Source organism: Pungitius pungitius, chromosome 3, assembly GCF_949316345.1.
Source record: "Pungitius pungitius chromosome 3, fPunPun2.1, whole genome shotgun sequence".
Lineage (NCBI taxonomy): Eukaryota > Metazoa > Chordata > Actinopteri > Perciformes > Gasterosteidae > Pungitius > Pungitius pungitius.
Genome location: NC_084902.1, coordinates 4,102,337 through 4,114,573, shown reverse-complemented (window position 1 = coordinate 4,114,573; position 12,237 = coordinate 4,102,337). Strand labels below are relative to the sequence as shown.

The window sequence follows — 12,237 nt, the reverse complement described above, 5'->3', positions numbered from 1 at the left end:
ATATATGATGATACCAGCTCTAAAGGGAAAAGGAATATTGTGTAATGGATTGTGTGTGAAGTGCAGGATGTGTGTCAGGATATAACACCCAGTTGAAAGCAGAAGGACTTCATTGTTCCTTTCAGCAGTGAAGCTGCGACAGGCTACTCAAATCGTAAGTTGTACGAAAAAAACGCTATTATTCATTTTAACTGGATTTCATTTGAACTCAATTGAACTAATCATTATTATTTTGTTGGGTTTATGTGTGAACGTATATATAGTTTTACACAATTCAGGAAGTTTATATTTCTTTGACATTTAAAAATGATTCCTGGACCAAATTGAAGCAAATGTCTCCACGCTAAAAGCCTCTTTTTGACAATTTTTATTTGACCACGTTTCCATGTTCAGCGTGCGCCAGCCATGTCGTACTTCTTGGACTACGGGAGCTTCGGGGGCTTCGAGGGCTTTAATTTTACTGACATACTTGACGATAACTACACGCTGCCCGACATTCCCGACGCGCTGACGCCTCAGATCCAACCGATCCAGGTCGTGGCTCTGCTCTTCTACGCCCTCGTGTTCCTGCTGGGGGTCCCCGGAAACGCCGTGGTGGTGTGGGTGACGGGGTTCGCCATGCCCCGCTCCGTCACCTCCCTCTGGTTCCTCAACCTGGCGCTGGCGGACCTGCTGTGCTGCCTCTCCCTCCCTCTGCTCATGGTCCCCCTGGCCCACGACGACCACTGGCACTTCGGCCCGCTGGCCTGCACGCTGGTCAAGGGCCTGTTCCACCTGGTGATGTACTGCAGCGTCCTGCAGCTGGTGGTGATCAGCGCCGATCGCTGGCTGCTGGTCAGCAGACCCGTCTGGTGCCAGAACCACCGGCGGCACAGGCGCGCCCTCTGGGTTTGCGCCGCCGTGTGGTGCCTGGCCCTGGCGGGCAGCGCCCCCCAGTTCGTCTACACCAGGCAGATCGACGCGGGCCGCGACAAGCGAGAGTGCGTGACGGCGTACTCCCCTCCGGCCAGCGCCTGGGCGGTCACGTCCTACCGCTTCGCGGCGGGCTTCGTGCTGCCCTTCGCGGTGATCGTGGCGTGCCACTGGGTGGTGTACGCCAGGGCGGAGAGCGGACTGTCGAGGGGCCGCACGCGCTCCAGGCGCACGCTGAGGGTCGTCGGCGCCGTGGTGCTGAGCTTCTTCCTGTGCCTGCTGCCGCTGCACACCGTGGATTTCCTCCTGCTGGCGACGCCCCGGAGCTCGCCGCACAGGCCCGGGCTCTACCTGGCGCACGCCTTGGCGCTGTGCCTGGCCTACTTCAACAGCTGCCTCAACCCGCTGCTCTACGTGTGCCTGGGCCGGGGTTTCAAGCAGAGCATGAACCGCTCCGTGCGCGGCCTGCTGCACTTCATCAGCGAGGACCCCGCCAGCCGGGTCAGCGCCGCCACCAACGTCACCAAGAGCTCCAGCAACGAAAAGGAGGCGACGAAAATGTGACGCGGCGGTGGCTTCGAGGGGCCCCCCTCCCAAAGCGCTGGGTGACCTTTCTGACACAACGCCATGAAAAGAACACAGTTCCACGTGCAGGCCTGCTGTTGCACAAGAGGAGGAGTTTGGATGATGCTGTTGACTAAATGAAGACGTTTTTGTGGTTGACTCAGGATTGCAAAATTTGCCCAAGTTGCAAAATATCCAGTGAGCACTCAACAGCTGTTTGTATTCGTACTTTGTTTAGGAGCAATTCCAATGTAAACAATATGATTTTTCTAAATAGTTATATGTGATTAATACATTTCTTCTTGTACAATAGTTACCAGTAAAATACTCATCCTTGTCCTCTTGTGTAACAGTAGCCTACTATGCATGGACCACAAGAGGGCGCTACACTCTAAATCTAATCCTCACGGACATGGATTCCTCTCAAATTGAGTCTGCAGGTTTCTCAAATAAATGAAGTTCCACTAAGCACTGGAGTCTAAGTGATGTAAATACCTTTTCTTTTTTTTAAAACATTTACCTGTGCATATTTATGTTAATGTATGATGTTTTAAACTGATCTTGTACCAATAATAAATACGAAAAAATATACTTAGCTACCAAAATTAAGAGAAAAAAGCCTTTATTTACAAACTACATTCATTCCAAAACAAGGCCACGTGATGGTATATACAGAAACACACATATTTACAAGTGTGTCCAATCCTGTGTAAATATGTTTCAATAATACGTGCACTTAAACATATGTGCGTGAATGCATGCATGTATATGTACTGTGTCCTTAGTATGGCTTCCACTGCTCATTGGTCCCTGCAGCACAGTTTACAAAGTACCCTCCTCAGAGAACAACACTCACACCACCAATACTGTGTGAGAACCAAATGTAAACATAGATTTGTTCTATTACACATTAGTTCAATCCTTCACAAATAACATTTTTTTTTGTATATTTCAAGATAAATCCTTACTCTGAAGCTTCAAGTTTCCACCACACACTGAAGTATTATTTTGAGAAGAACTTTATTTCATGGGTCTGTAGCTTCAGAACAAAAACCCAATAGTTCCCGGAACGAACTATGAAGGACAAATAGGGACTGTTTAAATGATACACTCCAATTAATTCCAATTATCTAGTGGTGACTACAGGCTTCAATTCAGCGCAAAGTCAGATCACTTTTAACTTTCCAATAACGAATAAATATTCTATTGATAATTCCTTGAGTTTAATTAATCCAAATTTCACAGTTCTTTCCAAGAAGCTTTCAAGGACATTTGTGGGAAATTTTGGAACAATTGATTTAACCCAATTTTTTTTGAAAAGGTCAGTACCATAAAATACTTCAATGTCATTTCCTACAGCTTTGGTGTTTTAGCAAGACTTGAAGCTTTTGACAATGTACCGTTTTAATGAATCAATTAACCACACATCACGATTAATTAACTATACGGCCAACAGGCATCGAGACGAACGCTTCAGTCGCCGTGTGAACGCAGCGTAACGATGACGCCAATTATCATCAATCAGAGCAGAACGGTGCTCACTAGTCGAGTGTCTTATGGCTGTCACCTACCAGACAAATTCAACCAAATGATCTCCTTCAGATCTTTAAATGTCTCTAAATGTCTCTCGGCACGAACGTCTTGAAACCAGAGGTAGGCAGCGTGCCAAAGCCGGATTGGTCAGTTAACAAACGACAGGCCCGACCTCGAGTATTCGCCACAGAGTTGCTCGGACAGTGGCTTAAAAACACGGGGGGCGGGGGGGGTCACACGGTCGTCATGACCTTGAGTGACCCCGAGCGGAATCTCAGGATCTTCTTTTTGAGAGCGTGGGAGGCTTTGATCTTCACGAAGGCCTTTGGCTGAGAGGCGGCGGCGGCGGCGGCGGCGTTGGTCGGCGCCTGCGGTGAGGGCGAGGACGAGGACGAGGTGGACGCCAGGCGCGGCGGCAGCTGCTGGGGCCACACGAGGCCCCCGCTCCCGTCCGAGTCGCTGGACAGCGAGCTGGAGGCCGGCGAGTACACCTCGCTCATGCTGGACTCGGACTCGACGGGCAGGGCGGCAGCGGCGCCGGCGGCGGCTCCGCCGTAGCTCTCCTCTCCGCGGCAGAGAGGGGCCGTCTCCGGGTAGTCGGGGTGCCAGCGCTGGCCGTGCTGCTGGTAGTTCTGGTGTTGGGCCTGGGGGGGGCCGTGGCGAACCTTTCGCGCAGGTCGCCTGTGGGGCTGCGCCGCCGCCGCCGCTTCCCCTTCGTCCTGGCTGAGCTCCACGTTGGAGCACCAGCGCCGGCCCGCGCCGTCGCCGGCGCCGCCCCCCGCCGGGTGTCCGGCGGCGTGGCCTCGGCCCGGGGGGGGCTCCCCTCGGCCCTGGTGCCTCTCGGTGGTGCTGTACCTGCGCTCGGGCAGCACCCGCTGGCCCAGCAGGCTGTTCTCCGACTGCGATCGGCCGGCTTTGCTGCCCGACTTCTTGGCCCTCTGCCGCTCGCCGTGGCTCTTCTTGGAAGCTCTGGCCTTCGGGGGGTCGGAGGAGGCCGCGGCGCGGTTGGGCTTGGCCTGCTCCGGGTTGTAGTGTCGGGGCGAGCGCACGGGGGCATGGCAGGCTTGCCCGGGGATGTACTGAGCACTCACTAAATTGTGTTTGGGGTGAATAGGGAGCTGTGTGTGATGTAAGTAATGCTGGGGGGATGGGGGTTCACAATAAAAGTCAAGAGCTCCGGCACCACAGTTGGGGTCCACGGAGGGCAGGGGTGACTGCAGCCTCTCGGCCAGCGAGTGCGGCCTGGACTGGGGGTAGGGCAGAGCAAGATAACAGTCCTCCTCCAAAGATGGGGCCTCTGCTCCACAGGCCTCCCCCTCCTGGAGGTCACGACCCCAGCCCTGGCCCTTAGGGTTTGCTGAAAGGTCAACGTGGGGCTGGAAGTGGGGGTCAGGAAAGTGCTGCTCTGTGGTAAGAGAAGGAGTTCTCCTGTGTAGGGAGCCGTGCCCGGAGGCACCGGGGTACTGGGGGTCGGGGCTCAGGGTGGTGCGAGGCTGACACGGCCGCGGCGGGAGGGTGTAGCGCTGGATGAGGCCGAGGATGTAACCCTCGACCCTCAGAGCCAGCTGGTAGTCCTCCTCTGTGACCTGATCCTCCGCGGGCTGCTGCTGCTGCTGCTGCTGCCAGGCCCCGCCCCCACCGCCGGCGTCCCACTGCCACGACTCCCCCGCCCCGCCTTCCTCGGCGATGCCCTCCAGAGGCGGGTGAGGGGCTGAGAAAGAGCGGGGGAGGCCCGCGCGGGGGACGGGCACATCCTGTCCTCCGTTCAGCATCAGGGGGTCACCTGATAACCGGAGATAATGCAGTCGATGGTCAGGGTGCAGGCGCATGATTAATACAGCACAATACAAAACATTAAGTAGTGCCGACACTTCAAGGTAAGGACAGTTTTAGTTTTTCTACAATATTTTTAGGGACTTTTTTCACATCCATTCTACGATTTTAACCATTTTTTCATTACATGGAATACTTAATCTTATAAAACAGTTGCACTCACATCCGATAGCAACGACAAATCCAATTGCAAAATAAACCACATGCTGCAGCCATGTTTTTTAATCTCTATGGATTATTGAGGGGTAGATACCATTAGAGGAAGAAAAAAAGAGATGAATACATGCTGTGATTCGAAGAGACTTGAATGATTGATAACGCAAAAGACTTAAAGGTAACGCAAACATTTGTGTTGCTTCTCTTGAACATCGAACAAGAGCGTTTTGTGTGTAGTTGTATACTCAAGGCTTTCTGCATCTGCTGCTTTTACTTACCCACAGACTTCGGCCTGTCGTTGGTGTGAGCCCAGGAGGAAACGGGCTCTGTTGACTCTGAGGAACAAGATCTCCCTTTAGGCGATTGACCCTCGCTCGACTCATAGAAACCTGGGAAATGCGATTAGAGAGAGAGAGAGAGAGAGAGAGAGAGAGAGAGGGGGGATGACTGTCTCCTTTATTTGAGATCAAGATTCCGGTTTAGTTAAAAATATGTCTTAATGCAGAAAGTGTCACAAACATGCAACAGGAGTGGCTTTATTGAAATAACAAAGTGCTCGTTGTACAAAGCGGTGAACTACGTGAGCTGCGGAGCGGGAGAAGGAGAAGGTTTGGTGTCAGTACCCGAACTCGGCCGACTGTCGCCTCCTTCTGCTGCTTGAGCGCCATCATGGCCGCCGTCCTCCGCGTCAATCCTCAGCTCCCCCGCCTGCTGCTCCAGCGCCTGCATCAGGCCCCATGGGGTGCTCTGAAGGGCACTCTGAAACACACACACACACACACACACACACACAGAGGCTGTCATTTTCCCCCCCAATGGTAAAAGGAAACAATTAGGGATTTCCACAACAAAAGCAAGAAGTTCTTTGCGATAAATCGACTGATCACAAAAGTGTGCATCACTAACTCAAGGGTTTTATATTATAGGTGAATGGGTTGTATTTGAATAGCGTTAAAAAAAATGAATAAATGGTGTGTAAAGTAGATTATTCAGCAAGCAGAGGTTATTTTATGTTAGTTAACTTAGTTATAACCATTAGTACAACAAGCTGTCACTTCATCCCCAAAGATGGACGTTTCAATCGGATGAGAGAGAGCCAGTTGTGGCTTTTGTACAATAACGAACAAAAACACAAAATGACACAACTCCCCTTTCCTTGTTACCCTTGTAACACAAATGCAGACTTTGCAGGTCACCACTGTGCAGCCACGCCTGTCCCTGGCCTCCCCGAGTCAGACCATGAATGATTTAACGCCTGTAAAGGGTGGGGGGAGGGTCTTTCATGTGATCAGACACACACACACACACACACACAGGCTATCCAGATATAGAGCCAAATATTGCTTGCTCATAAATAGAATTAAAAAAAAGAGACGAAACACACACACAGGACATTGGACATTCTCCTTCGGCCAGTCAGACAATTCGTGCAGATCTCATGTCGACATCAGCAGACAAAGCTTATCCACATTGATTGGACAGACACACACACACCCACACACACTTGGTTCATTAAGACACTTCATTAGCAGAAGATTGAGCATGTCCTCGCCACGAGGTGACACTTTCTACATCACAAACCTGCTGTGATGGAGCACCTGCCAGACCACTGCTACGGTCCTCTGCACTCCCCGAGTGTCTGTGTCGATAGAAAAAACGCTGCCCACGGGATTGAAGAAAGGTCCCATTGTGTGCAAATGTGCAAAACAGCTGTTGAGAAATTATTTTAAAAAGCTATTTGTCATAGAGATACTTTTAGCCTGCTCAGCGATTTGGTCCAGGACGAAACATCTTAACTACTGTTTGATGGATCTGATCGTGATTTAAAAAAAAAAGAAGAACTTCCTGGTGCCCACAGGATAAAGGCTGTTGACTAAGCTAATATTTATTTTCTTTTTTTGTCACATAAACCAATTAAAAGTGGAAACATCCATCAGGTCTGCGTCAAAGTGGCTTAGAAGATAAAGAAAGAAACACACAGAGAAAAACTAAAGATCGAATTAAATAACTGTCAGCTCAGAGTAGTGAATCTTAAGAATGGATTTAGCATCAGAGGAACCAAATATAAGGACCGTAATCCCTTTACTGAGCCGTCGGCCCGTCCTCTGGGGACATATTTGCGCTTGTCCAACGCTGTGGTTTGTGACCCAGGTCCAACACGGTGAACAAAGACGATACCTGCTAAACATGTGCATGTCAGCAATCAGCTCAAAGAACTACACATCTGCAGACTGCTGTTCACTCACAGTCTCGTTGGGACTCGAAACCTCAGAACCGACCGACAACAGACCGAATGACCATTGCCGCACAGGTTTGAGGCCTTCGGCCACAGAGGAGCGTCTCCTCAGAGCTGTGACCTGCGCAGGAAACTACATCCCGCCGGGCCGCCGGTCGGTGCTTCCCCAATCGTTTGCAGGAGCTCCTTTGTCCCTGCACACTCAACGCGGCCACAGTGCAAATCCTTTTTTTCCGAGGTGCAATCGACCCCTGCGCTGACCTTCGCTGCCCACGCGACCTCCCTCACCCCCCCAAACACGGCCATTTCCTTTGTCTCGGGCGAGAGTGCCTCTTGTCTGATATGAACCGAGCATTAGCATAAATACATCAATAAGGTTCTTTTTGTCGTGGCAGAAGTCAAGAGCGGGCAGCGGCGTTTTTTTCTTTTCTTTTTTTTTGGCTGTGGAGAGAAATCTGGCAGTAGGGCAGACTATCGGTAATCAATTCGTCAATGATACAAATTAACGTTATCGATTGCTTGCAGCCCGTTTTGTGGCCGCGCCCACAATCGCAGGCCTCCTGCAAAACTGAGGAAGCGAATGGAGCTGGTAATTAAATTATAATGGTGAAACGGACCTTTGTGGACAACCAAACCAAACCAAACACAATACAACATGCAGTAGCTCCGCTTCACGGAAGGTTCCTCCTTTATTGGGGAGCATTTTGCAAGCGGGGCTTTGGATTGTTCTCCATTATTAATGGTCTCACACGGGTTCCCTGACGCTCTGCACACTGTAGCGTCACTGTTTCACTGCGCCCCCTTGCTCCCGGCCGCTGGGGGGAGGGAGGGGGGGGGGGGATGGGGGAGACAAGAGGACCCTGTGCAGACAGACTCACCAAGCCGTAAAGATGTTACACACCGGCTCTTTCAATGTGAAACAAACACTAACCAGCTGAAAAAGGCACGTTCTTTTTTTTTGTTGGGACAAAAGAATCTCGAGGACATGAGGAAAACTGAGGCTGGTTGTTTTAAGAGGGTTTTGATCTGTAGAAAAGACCCTAACGAGTCACTGGTTTTGAAAGGCCAGCCCAGGATGTAAAAACATACGGAATAGGACACATGAGGCATGAAGCAGCACTGCTGGACCCTCTATAATTGAAGCAATGTTGTGACTGGCTCCACACAGAGAAGGCTGTGTGAGGCCAGAGACACACACACACACACAGACACACACACAAATACTAGACACCGTGCCGCCAGTTAAACTGCTTGACTAAACTACTGATCCCTTCTTTCTTCAAGACAAACACACACACACACCTTATAAATGTGCTATGTTAATAGAAATGAAATTTGAATGATGAATTCTAATTTCGACAGATGTTGACACAGAGGTGCTCCCGGTGTTGACATGCGTGCGGTGAATGGCATTCATTAGCATCCCCTGACTCCGTCCTGCGTGCACCCAGGCTGGCGAGCGGGGCACCAGGGCGCCTCGGCTGTGAATGGAGGAGGCTCCTTAAGAGACGCTATAAGCTCAGACTAGGTCTGTACACACAGTCTGTGCGGACGTGCATGTTCACGCACATGCGTTTTAGTTGTATTAATATGAGTGGAGTAACGCAGAGACATTTGGGGGTTTGTTCCCTCTTTGTCCTCGTGTACCAGCACAAAAGCGGAGGGAACCAGCCGGTGATCCGCGCCAGCGATCGGCCTCCGCCGAGTAGACCGACCGCCCCGCGGGTCTCACTAATGGCGTGCTGCTGTCTTAACACAAGGACACACACACACACACACATCCCTGATGGATGACACCCCAGCAGCTCAGAAAAGGCACAACATACTGCAGACACATCCGTGCTACAAATGCTGCACCCACACGCACACACATGCACAGATGATGATCCCAATCTTGATTTGATTAGAATCTACGAGTCTAAGGGGGGGGTTCCAACAAAACGATTTGCATGCCATACACTCATACACAATTCATGCATTCTCTTCCACTCTCTTCAAACGTGCGCAGTAGGTCGCCGGGAGGGAGGTCTGAGCTTCATGCTTTCCCAGCTGCTGTCTGGCGTCCCACAGCTGTCAACACCAAACAAACTGTATCCAGGGGGGAGGCCCGTCAGCCCCGTCTGGGGCCACAATCATGTTTGTGGCACCCACGCGCACGCGCTGGCAGTCCCACGGGCCTGTGGGTTTCCGTGTCACACTGCGAATTGTGCATTTTTATTTGGGGGGGAGGGGGGGGGGGGACTTTAATCCACATGCTGGATGAGATTGGGGATTTGGGCATGGCACGCAGATGGTGACCTGATATGAAGACTCAATAAGAGTCAAATAGAGAAAAAAGTACTCTCCGAGGACCCCCCCCCCCCCCCCCTTCCCTCCCCGTGTAATTACTAACACGCTGGGGTGAGCATAACAGATAATAAACATCAGTTTGCAGAAAACGAGAGCGTGCGGTCTCGGGGAACTTTTAAATGAAGACATCTTTGTTTTTTTGGTGAAATTACCCCCCAAAAAGAGTTGAGAAATCGTCGAAACCAAAATACATCCCAGGGGCCATATTATTATTATTATTATTATTATGGCATAACCAAATGACGGCATGGCGCGAGGCCTCGCGGGAGCCTTATCTGGACTCATTAGTATTCTCCTCCATATGCGCCTATTGTTAGACCCCCGGCGCAGGAGCAGGAGGGAGGAGGGAAGGAGGTGCGAAGAGGAGGCGACCGATTTCATTTCGTTTTTCACCCTCTTTAATAATGGCTTCCTATTGTAGCAATGTGGAGATAGCGGGCTGCAGCCTGGGACGTTTAAAGTAGAGCAGCAAGACGAGAAACACACGAGAAAAACACGGTTTACGGCGCTGCGCTCGGCGGCGCGTGGAGCTTTCTGGAGATGCTTGAGCTGGCAGACAAAGTTGCATTTGTCTGGGTTAACCCAGTTTCTTATTCTCATGTTAATCCTCGGAAACATTTTTTTTTTGTCGCAACTTCACGCACGAGCTCGACATAAGAGGATAAAAGCCACCTTATCAATTCTCTGGAAGGAACTTGTAACGTACAAATGTAGAAGAGCAGAAGACGAGCTGGAGACACAGGTCATTGCTGTGTGTGTGTGTGTGTGTGTGTGTGCAGAGAGCGCAAATAAGAGCTTGTTAAGTAGCGCAAGCTTCAAAAGTCCATGATGAGGGAACAATGGGCCATTAAATAGTCGCTCCGTGGAACAAACGGCGGGTGCTCCACCCCCTGGTTTCGTTACCCACGAGCATAAATCACAGAAACGCATCGCATCCTTTCAAACAGAGGGCCTATTAATCAAGTTGAGTAACTTTTTTGTTGTTGTTGTTTTCCTCGTAGAGGAAGGTCACCACGATACAAAAGGCGCTGCGTAACGGCCAGGATGCGCTGTCCCGGCCCAGACGTATTCACACAACTATGTAGGAACCGCGGAATGCAGGGAGAGGGGAGTGGGGGGGGGGGGGGAGTCCGCTGGCCTCTGAACACGCAGTAAAGGACGCACAAAGTTCTTAGTTCTTACCAGCTGGCGCCTCAGTGTCAAGTTCTCCTGGCCCCAGCTGCTGAACCCCGCCAGTTCAGCTCCGGAGCGGCCCTCGAGCAGAGGGTCCCCCAGAGCCAGCGCCCCCAGCACCAGGCACTCCTGCCTCTGCTTGCGGAGCTCCAGCTCGCACAGCCCGGACAGACTCGCCTCCAGGCGCTCCTTGGTCCGACTGCGCTCCGAAGTCGCCGGGAACGAGAACGCGCGATGCATGTCCTCCAACAACACCACCACCACCCCCTCCCACGCACAAAATCCCGCACAAGAAGAAAAAAAATAGACTCCCCCCGGTGGAGTTTGCGCTCAGTAATTGGCGCAGATTTTACGAGGGCATCCGCGGGCTACGAGGAGCCACGGCGCATCCCGGTGCCTGGCGAGAGTGCGCTGGCTTTGGAGCTGTACATTTTCTATTTCGCAGCTGTCAAACGCAGCGCGGAGCCCCCGCCCTCCGCGACCAGCCACGGAGAGAAAAGTGGGAGTCATTCCTCGCCACCCCCCTCCTCCTCTCTCTCTCTTCGCGAACCCAATCCCGGCCTCCATTGGACGCGAGGGGCTGTGGCATCGCTGCGCGTGACGTTGCCCCATCCCCCTTGATTCTTTGCAGTGACGCGTCGACCTCACCCCTCTGCCCATCGTGGGCCGGGACTAATGGACTGCTTCAGGGAAAGGCTATTTCTGGGAGTGGAGTGATACACTTTGGTTGGGGGGGGGTTATCGTCGTGGAAGGGCTCCAGGCCACCATGTAGCAATAAAGTAAAGAGTGCAACAATAATCCGACTCTTTGAAAAGAGCTGTAACAATGACCTTTATGTCACAGAGTATTCTAAAAACATACAGATGTTGCGGAAGGCATTGTACGGGTTAATGGGCCTCTTGCACGTCACCGGGATCCTAATCTATGGATCTGTATCAGCAAAAATGGTATGTTGTTACCTCATTCTGCAACGTGGAATCAAGTTATCAATCCGTCTCCGTCTGCTGGCGCTCAGCTTCATGCCTTCAGGACGCTGAGGAATGCTGAACACATTCATGTTTGGGAAATAAATAAAACAATCTGGAAAAACATCTGGCTTTGCCCTTTTAAGTAAGTGACATATCCTATTACATGCGTTACCATTCCTTGTGTCCTAGGCAGCATCTCCTCGGAGGATTGGAAATGTTCTCCTCAAAACAAAAACTGCAGCAAACGTTGGAAAAGGAATTTCCTAAATTAACAGGACATTGACAATTTTGTGGGGGAAACACAATTTATTTTACATAGACTGGTTTCAGTCTCTGGACTGGAATCTCAGCTTTCATTTGTACAGACTCTGCTTTCGCTTGTAAAGTCTGTACAACAGAATCAGTGGTAATTAACAGTCATTAATGCAACACTAATTAAAGTGAGACCACAGGGAACCATCGAAACACACGGATCTACTGTGAATACACAGTAAGATGTGGTAGAAGCGGCA

The 12,237-nt window shown here is 51.1% G+C and overlaps 2 protein-coding genes across 2 annotated transcripts; one reads left to right on the top strand and one right to left on the bottom strand.

Annotated features, from left to right (window-relative positions):
* The first annotated feature begins 13 nt into the window (after positions 1–13).
* c5ar1 (complement C5a receptor 1) lies at positions 14–1,794 on the top strand. The gene is made up of 2 exons (XM_037471179.2): positions 14–154; positions 394–1,794. Exon 2 carries the CDS (start codon positions 406–408, stop codon positions 1,474–1,476), a length of 1,071 nt encoding a protein of 356 aa, XP_037327076.2. The 5' UTR covers positions 14–154; positions 394–405; the 3' UTR covers positions 1,477–1,794.
* A 478-nt stretch (positions 1,795–2,272) lies between these two features.
* Positions 2,273–11,266, bottom strand: LOC119217488 (dapper 1). Its single transcript, XM_037471167.2, has 4 exons — positions 10,766–11,266; positions 5,622–5,757; positions 5,277–5,387; positions 2,273–4,792 (listed from the first exon to the last, which is right to left on the bottom strand). Exons 1-4 carry the CDS (start codon positions 10,994–10,996, stop codon positions 3,243–3,245), a joined length of 2,028 nt encoding a protein of 675 aa, XP_037327064.2. The 5' UTR covers positions 10,997–11,266; the 3' UTR covers positions 2,273–3,242.
* Positions 11,267–12,237: the final 971 nt, after the last annotated feature.

What these genes read in the sequence shown, in the direction of transcription:
- c5ar1 (XM_037471179.2), top strand. Translation starts at nt 406, where the DNA reads ATGTCGTACTTCTTGGACTACGGGAGCTTCGGGGGCTTCGAGGGCTTT.
- LOC119217488 (XM_037471167.2), bottom strand. Translation starts at nt 10,996, where the DNA reads ATGCATCGCGCGTTCTCGTTCCCGGCGACTTCGGAGCGCAGTCGGACC. An exon ending in CGACAGTCGGCCGAGTTCGG is followed by an intron (nt 5,388 to 5,621) that starts GTACTGACACCA and finishes CGCATTTCCCAG; the next exon opens with GTTTCTATGAGTCGAGCGAG. An exon ending in CGACAGGCCGAAGTCTGTGG is followed by an intron (nt 4,793 to 5,276) that starts GTAAGTAAAAGC and finishes TCCGGTTATCAG; the next exon opens with GTGACCCCCTGATGCTGAAC.